The sequence below is a fragment of the Primulina huaijiensis genome, chromosome 6 (genome assembly GCF_012295235.1).
Source record: "Primulina huaijiensis isolate GDHJ02 chromosome 6, ASM1229523v2, whole genome shotgun sequence".
Lineage (NCBI taxonomy): Eukaryota > Viridiplantae > Streptophyta > Magnoliopsida > Lamiales > Gesneriaceae > Primulina > Primulina huaijiensis.
Window position 1 is genome coordinate 23,444,856 of NC_133311.1, and position 7,362 is coordinate 23,452,217.

A 7,362-nucleotide genomic window follows, 5' to 3' on the forward strand; every position below is an offset into this window, starting at 1 on the left:
TTGCCTGTCCCTATTGAAACTTGGAAGGATGAATATTCATTCGATTTTACGTTAGACCAATCAGATAATTATATATATATATATATATATATTTTACATCTTTTAATATATTAAATTAAATTAAATGGGTCTCAGTTTTTGACGGTAAAAACATAATGTACCTGAAATGAAATAGATCGGTCCGGCCGTAAAGCTGAAACCTAACACGGTTTAAATTGAGCCGAGGCAGGTGGATAAATGAAGTAATAGCTTCCCGGTCTGCTTCTTCCACTTCGCAAACAGATCACCGGGCCATGGTAAGCACCGAAAATCCTCGCACCAAATTATTTTGGAGTTTATTAACCGGAATTTTTTATCTGATGCACTCAGGATTACCTTAAAACTGTAGTTCCCTCTCAACTCCTCGCAGAGCGCGGTTGCAACCTTGTTGTAATAAACCCAGGTACACACAAAATCATTGGCTGCTTTCAATTCTTAGTTTTGATTCTTCTAATTTTTTTTTCTTTTCTGTGGGTTGAATTAGGTTCAGCTAATATAAGAGTAGGACTTGCACAACATGATTCTCCGTATACTATTGCGCATTGCATTGCTAGACGCACATCGCAAGTGCCTAAAAAAAACGTTCAAGATCAGGTAACTGTTTTATTTTCTCCGATGTTGAGAGTTTTTAGCTTAGAGCTTTGATTTTTTTTGTTTTTTTATATCATTTGCCTCTTTTTTTATACCCTTCTTGCAGTTGCTTAATTCTCAGGTTACTACGGTGCAACATATGGAGCGGGAAAGGGCTTATGATATTGTTAGTTGAAATGTTTTAAAATAAATTTACTGACTGGGAGATTCAAGAATCTGCCTTTATGTGTTCGTTGTTCTCATGTACTGGTTTGGTGCTCTTTATATTTGTCAAATCATCAGATTGCGTCATTACTGAAAATTCGGTTTTTAGATGAGGAAGTGACTAACATTCAATACCCTCAGAAGGTAACGTCTTCGCAGAGAAAGTCTATTATAAACTGGATTTTTTTACTAAAATTTTGGTATCTTGGTGTTTAGCGCTTCTGGTGATCATAAAGGTTATTGGGATGGTTGTTTGCAATCTTTATTTTGCAGATGGGTCGTGTGGATGCATTTCCTTCTCAAAGTAAAGACAGAAAAGAGACTGTTATTCCATGGACTGAAGTGTTTGAGAAAGGCATGTATTCATCTTTGGCGGATGGAAAATAGGATTCTTGGCTGCTTCGCTTGTACACTTGTCCTTATTAAGTCTTCCTATCTATCAAGGACTGTTTTTTATTTATGGTGCTTCACTGTACTTTTTTAGAAAAACATATTAACGTGTATCTCTAAAAACCATATGTGTGCTTGGCTGATTAGTGCACTCGGGCCGCTGCATAATCAGTTTGATGACTCATGGTAGTTAGTCTATTACTCCCAGAAATTGTTGCTTAGATTTGTAACCTTATCCGACTCTTCGGATTGTGATGTTCTGGCATGTGCTATGTTTGGTAGTTATTTTTCTATATATTTATTTAACAATTATAGAATTGTGTTGAAACATATAGTTTATGTTCCTCCATTATGGTTATGCACATGTGGAATTTAGAAGCACCAACCAGTAGTTTCTATGATAGTTAAACTCGTTATTTTTTGACAACACTCTGATTCATTTCCTTCTGCATTATTATGTGGTGTCACGGGACACAGTCTGGTCTTTTTGGTTTACTGTGTTGATTGAAAAATTCTTAAAATATATTTTAAAGCATCAATAACAATGTTATTATAGGTAGTTCACTGGGATCTGGAGAAGCATTGACCCAGAAGGAAGGTAAAGCAAATGAGGAAGACAGTTCCACTGAGCCTAAGTACAGGGAGTACATTTGTGGTGAAGAAGCTCTAAGAATATCTCCAAGTGAACCATATGTCTTGCGCCGTCCTATTCGCAGAGGTCACCTTAACATATCTCTTCATTATCCTGTGCATCAGGTACTATCTATCAATGTTTATGATTGTACGATACTAAGATCCTTCTGCATTCATATGAACGTTTTATGTTAATGACCTCGGGAGGGTTGATTTTTAGAAGGTCTGCCTGTTCTGGTCATCAGGCCTCTGTTACTGTACTGATTCTGATTCAATTCATCACTTTCATCTACTACATGAAATTTATGACAATATGTAGCCAAATCCATTTCATCACGATATACGAACTGAAATTTAATTTGAATTTTTTTTAAAATTGTTAAAAGTGCATGTTTTGAAATTTAGTCTAAAGCACTGCACATCAACACTATGATATTGTTTTTTTCACATTCTTCAGGTACTTGAGGATATGCTGGCCATCTGGGATTGGATTTTGATTGATAAACTTAACATTCCTCGCAGTCAAAGACATATATTTTCTGCTGTCATTGTGGTCCCTGATACATTTGATAGTCGAGGTAATCATAGCATATTATCTCGTATTTTATCTGGGTGTTGACATGTCAGTCGAATTGATAAATGCAATATAATAGTTGTTCTTCTATTACTTGCTAAAAAAAAAAAACTTTTGTTCTCTATGCTTCAGTTCTTGATAGCATGGGGCATCTTGTGTCCGTGCACATCTGTGGTTTATTCACATATGCTGCACAATTCACCATCGTTTTTGCTGTCATATTGGCTTAGTTCTGGCTCAAATCCCTCTAATAATGGGCTTTCAAAGTTTTATCTTATTTTTTGTTTGTTGTTCTTGAAATACTTATATTTTTATCAAGGGTTACGTCCTGACCGTCAAAAGATATATTATTTTGCTGTCAAAATATTTATTTACTTGAGAAGAGATCTTTGCTTTAGCTGCTTGGAAGGAGATGAGTTTCTGTTAGGTTTCACCTGAGCTTTATAAAATATAAATGGCAAGGAGTAAAGTAGAATCTTAAAATGGAATTGTATTGATTGAATAAACTGAGAAAACAAAGGAAAAACCCAGAGTTGCCTCTGTACAAATATACTAGCTATGCTAGTATCAGAACAATGATCATAACAGAATGAATATTCTCTCTTTCCTTCGAGAATAAACGTATTGGATCTTGGGCCCATGTTTGTATTGGGCCCACATCTCCAGTGCTGCTGACCTGTGTCCAAGTCTTTGAAGTTTGAACTAGTGATCTTGACAAATTTGCTGCATTTTTTATATTTATGAGCAGAAATAAAGGAAGTTCTTACTCTTGTGCTTCGAGACTTGTGTTTCAGCACAGCAGTAGTCCACCAGGTACTTCTTCCCTGTAAATCTTTCATCTCATCTGTACAAGATGTTACGCTTCATCCATTACTACTGCCAGAAGCTGTCCACTCTAACTTGTAAAGTTTGGAACATATTAGTTCATATTTCTTCCTTAAGTCTCTTATACTCTTGATCTTCAACTCATTGAGCTCATTTTAACACATAATGCAGGAAGGACTAACTGCTGTTTTTGGGAATGGTTTATCAACAGCATGTGTTGTGAATATTGGTGCTCAGGTGACGTCCGTTATCTGCGTTGAGGTATGTTATTTCAATCACCTGAGCAATTCTTTTTTTGTCATAGATTTTTTCCTCATTAGTTCTTGTCAACAACATTATTGAAAATTTTCTTCAGTCATATGGAATTGGGAAATTATACTTATCTTTATTAAAATTACCTTATTAGCAACATATGCTCCTCATTTACCTGATTGGCTTCTGTTGATGTTTAGGATGGAGTGACTTTACCTAACACACAGATTACTCTACGATATGGGGGAGAGGTAAATATTGAGTTTTGTCTTTGTAGTTTGGTTATGGTTGAGATGGAACTCAGATGAATATATTCATGCCTGCTCTGTTACTGAATCCTGTTGTTTTATTCAGGATATATCGAGATGCCTTCTCTGGACTCAGAGGCATCATCAAAAATGGCCACCAATTCGTAGTGATGCTCTGACAAAGCCCATAGACTTGTTGATGCTCAACAGGCTGAAAGAGTCTCACTGTCTGATAAGAGTGAGTTCATTGCAATTAACTTCATGAAATTCATCCTTTGGATGCTAGTTTTTCTATATCTTGATAAGTTTTTGGAACGAAGTATTTAGGTGATGGACAAGGAACATAAAATTAGGTATTATATGATTTAATCTTAAATAATTAGGTTATTTATACGGTAATTTTTCTGGCTATGAAAGATATGAATTGGCATCTGACCTCTGCCATTAAGGTTCCTTTTGACAACTGATTTATCTTGGGACTACTCATTACTCTTGATACATGACATCTATGAGAAAATGAGCATTGAATCATTTTGTATTCGATATTCAGGAAGGAGAAGTTGAAGCTGTTGCTGTGGTTCATTCATATGACGATGGTACACCACCGGGGTCTCACAAGACAAAACTGACCGCTCTTAATGTATGCCTTGGAACGGGTTATTAAACATAATTTTTTTACTTCACATTTTTCTTTATTTGTAATGGGAAAAATACTGGTTTACGGTACATTCGTTCAATAGATTTGATATTGTGTGTTGGTAGCAGGTCCCCCCTATGGGTTTGTTCTACCCTATGCTTTTGGCTCCAGATGTGTATCCTCCACCACCTCGCTCTTGGTGAGTAATGTTAAGTTCAGGTTTTTATTTTATTAAATGCTGCTAATTTGCTTTGCCGTTCATCGAATAGAAATTATTTTCAACTCCAGGTTCAGTGATAATGAGGATATGCTGGAAGATACATGGGATTTTCCTAGAAGACCGGATATGTCGGATGGTTACTTCCCATCTAGTAGTGGATTTTATCCTATGTGGGAAGCTTACCCCATATTTCAGTCGAAGCCAAAAAAAGAGGAAATTATTGGTCTTGCCGATGCTATTTCAAAAAGTATTCTTTCAACAGGTGGAGTTTAAATTTGTTTCTGTATAAGCATCTGTTGTTAACAAAATTGGATGGTTGTATATTTTCTTCTGTTTGATTTCTTTGAATTGAGAAAATTGTAGGGCGAATAGACCTGCAGAGAAAGTTGTTCTGTAGTATGCAACTGGTGAGTTCTCCCCTTTATTCTATTCATATTTCAAGCATCCATGGATGGGAGCATGACATTATTCAATCCTTCAGATTGGTGGAGTGGCTCTAACCGAGGGTCTCATTTCTGCGGTGGAAGAGAGGTTTGTTCTATTCTACTTTGGAGTTGTATCTTTTTTATGGCTAACATCTGCACAAAAGCTAAAAATAGAGCATCCATGCAAAGATCCCCGAATAAGTTTCAGGTTCCCTTGCCAATGCGTTTTAATCATACATCTTTTCTATATAAGGCTACACATTTTTGTCATATTTACTTGCATGAACTTGTTGTTTAGCTCTACGATTTCTCTCTCAGGGTATTGCATGCTATTCCCTCTCATGAAGCTATTGATACCGTGGAGGTCAGTAGTTCTTACCTCAGAAATCAGACTACTCTAAAATGCACGTTGAACTCGAACTAGGAAGGCCTAGAAATCATGAGTATTTCATATTTATGCAACACTTGACAGGTTTTGCAATCAAGAACAAATCCTGCCTTCGTGTCATGGAAAGGTGGAGTGGTAAGTGTTCTTGCTATACATTCACTATTAAACCGAAAACCCTTTTTTCGCAGCATCGGTCATGTAAATATATTTTCAATATTTCCTTTTTTTTTTTGTAAAATAACCCACAAGTTCTTATGATATAGGACAACTTTTTTGTTCTCACATTCATTAATACAAAAATGATACGATTTGGATGCTCTATATGCATGGTGTTCAGTAAGTATAATCTGCTCTGCCATTTACTTGTCATGTTATCTTGCTGCAGATACTGGGTGTTCTCGATTTCTCGCGGGATGCCTGGATACATCGCGATGACTGGATCAAGAATGGGATATATATTGGAAGCGCTAGAAAGTACAAGGATTCTTATTTTCTTCAAGCCCAATCCATGTGTTACATAAATTCTTGACTTCGTGATGGACCTATTATTACACTATTTCTAGTGTGGTTCAAATAGAAAGTATTCATGGAGTTTTTACGAGTTGCGAGTTTTCTATATATACAATCCAAATTAATGGCAACAGTATCAGTGCACTTATGTTTTCGAAAACATACTCGCCCTGAGCGTTCGGTTTCAGATTGAACCACTCCTTGAAAAATGGACTGAAATTTTTCATCACAACTCAAAAGGAAAACATGTTGGTAGTTTGAGAGGATTCTATTTTACGCAAGTATGAGAGTTGGTATAATAAGTCAGCCATGGAGTGATAAATTTCAGTAAGGTATGTTTGAAATTATTCAAGTCATTTGAAAAACCTCCCTCTGATGATGATAATATCAAACATACATGAAAAGATCACAGCTGTTGATTTCAACTCAATCGAGTGGCACAGCAAACCAGAGCGAATGTTAACGGCCGTTTGTCTGAACGCCTCTAATAACTAGCGTCGTTAGCATCTGTTATAAATTTTAAAAATAAAAATAAAAAGAATTATGGTTAAAGCAATTTTAGTTAGAAAAGGTAGTTGTACTTGAATGGATTCGTTGGCTCCACCAACACTGACCACAAGCTCAGCATACCATTTTAAGATTCCTTCCATATATTTGGAACAATGTTTTATTGTCCATTTAAGACTGAGTGTTCGTTTTAAATCAAAATCTCTCCCAACAAAACAAAACTGTTGTGAAAAAGTAAAAATTTACTGTAAAAAAGTAAAAATCTCAAACTCTCAAAATTATCACACTACACACTTTATAATATTTTCTCTCAACTCAATTGTGATTTTCTTCACAAATGAGATATCTATTTATAGAAAATTTTTACAAATAATCCAAAAATAAATTACATCATTACCTTCATCATCACATACAAATTTTCAATATTCAACACCTAATTTTACCTAATTTTCAACATTCAAATATTCAACATTCAAATATTCAATACACACATTTTAAATATTATTTTTCAACACTCCCCTTGTGATGATGATCATAATGATTGTCTTCATTACGTGTTTTTATACTGTTTCGTTAAAAACCTTACTAGGAAAAACCCATTGGGATAAAAACCATAGTAAGGGAAAAAGAGTGCAGTCGCGTAAACTTCCTCTCATGTTGACACGAACAATTCTTCACAAATTTCGTAGATTGCGCATCGCAATATTATATATGTGCTTTCTGAATATTGTCGTAGGAAGTGCCTTTGTGAAGAGATCTGATGAGTTTTCACTTGATTGAATGTGACGAACATCAATACATTTATTCTTCTCAAGCTCTTTGGTGAATGCGAAGAACTTAGGAGGAATATGTTTAGTTCTGTCGCTTTTTATGTATCCTTCTTTCATTTGAGCAACACATGCAGCATTATCTTCATATA

General features: G+C 35.4%; 1 protein-coding gene across 1 annotated transcript; it reads left to right on the top strand.

Annotated features, from left to right (window-relative positions):
* The first annotated feature begins 197 nt into the window (after nucleotides 1–197).
* On the top strand, nucleotides 198–6,087 carry LOC140978544 (actin-related protein 9). Its single transcript, XM_073443680.1, has 20 exons — nucleotides 198–296; nucleotides 370–442; nucleotides 524–633; nucleotides 737–796; nucleotides 913–978; nucleotides 1,108–1,193; nucleotides 1,785–1,980; nucleotides 2,315–2,435; nucleotides 3,180–3,244; nucleotides 3,428–3,517; nucleotides 3,709–3,759; nucleotides 3,863–3,994; nucleotides 4,307–4,396; nucleotides 4,522–4,592; nucleotides 4,682–4,875; nucleotides 4,977–5,020; nucleotides 5,095–5,144; nucleotides 5,357–5,402; nucleotides 5,511–5,561; nucleotides 5,812–6,087. The coding sequence occupies exons 1-20, from the start codon at nucleotides 294–296 to the stop codon at nucleotides 5,953–5,955; spliced, it is 1,743 nt and encodes a 580-aa protein (XP_073299781.1). The 5' UTR covers nucleotides 198–293; the 3' UTR covers nucleotides 5,956–6,087.
* Nucleotides 6,088–7,362: the final 1,275 nt, after the last annotated feature.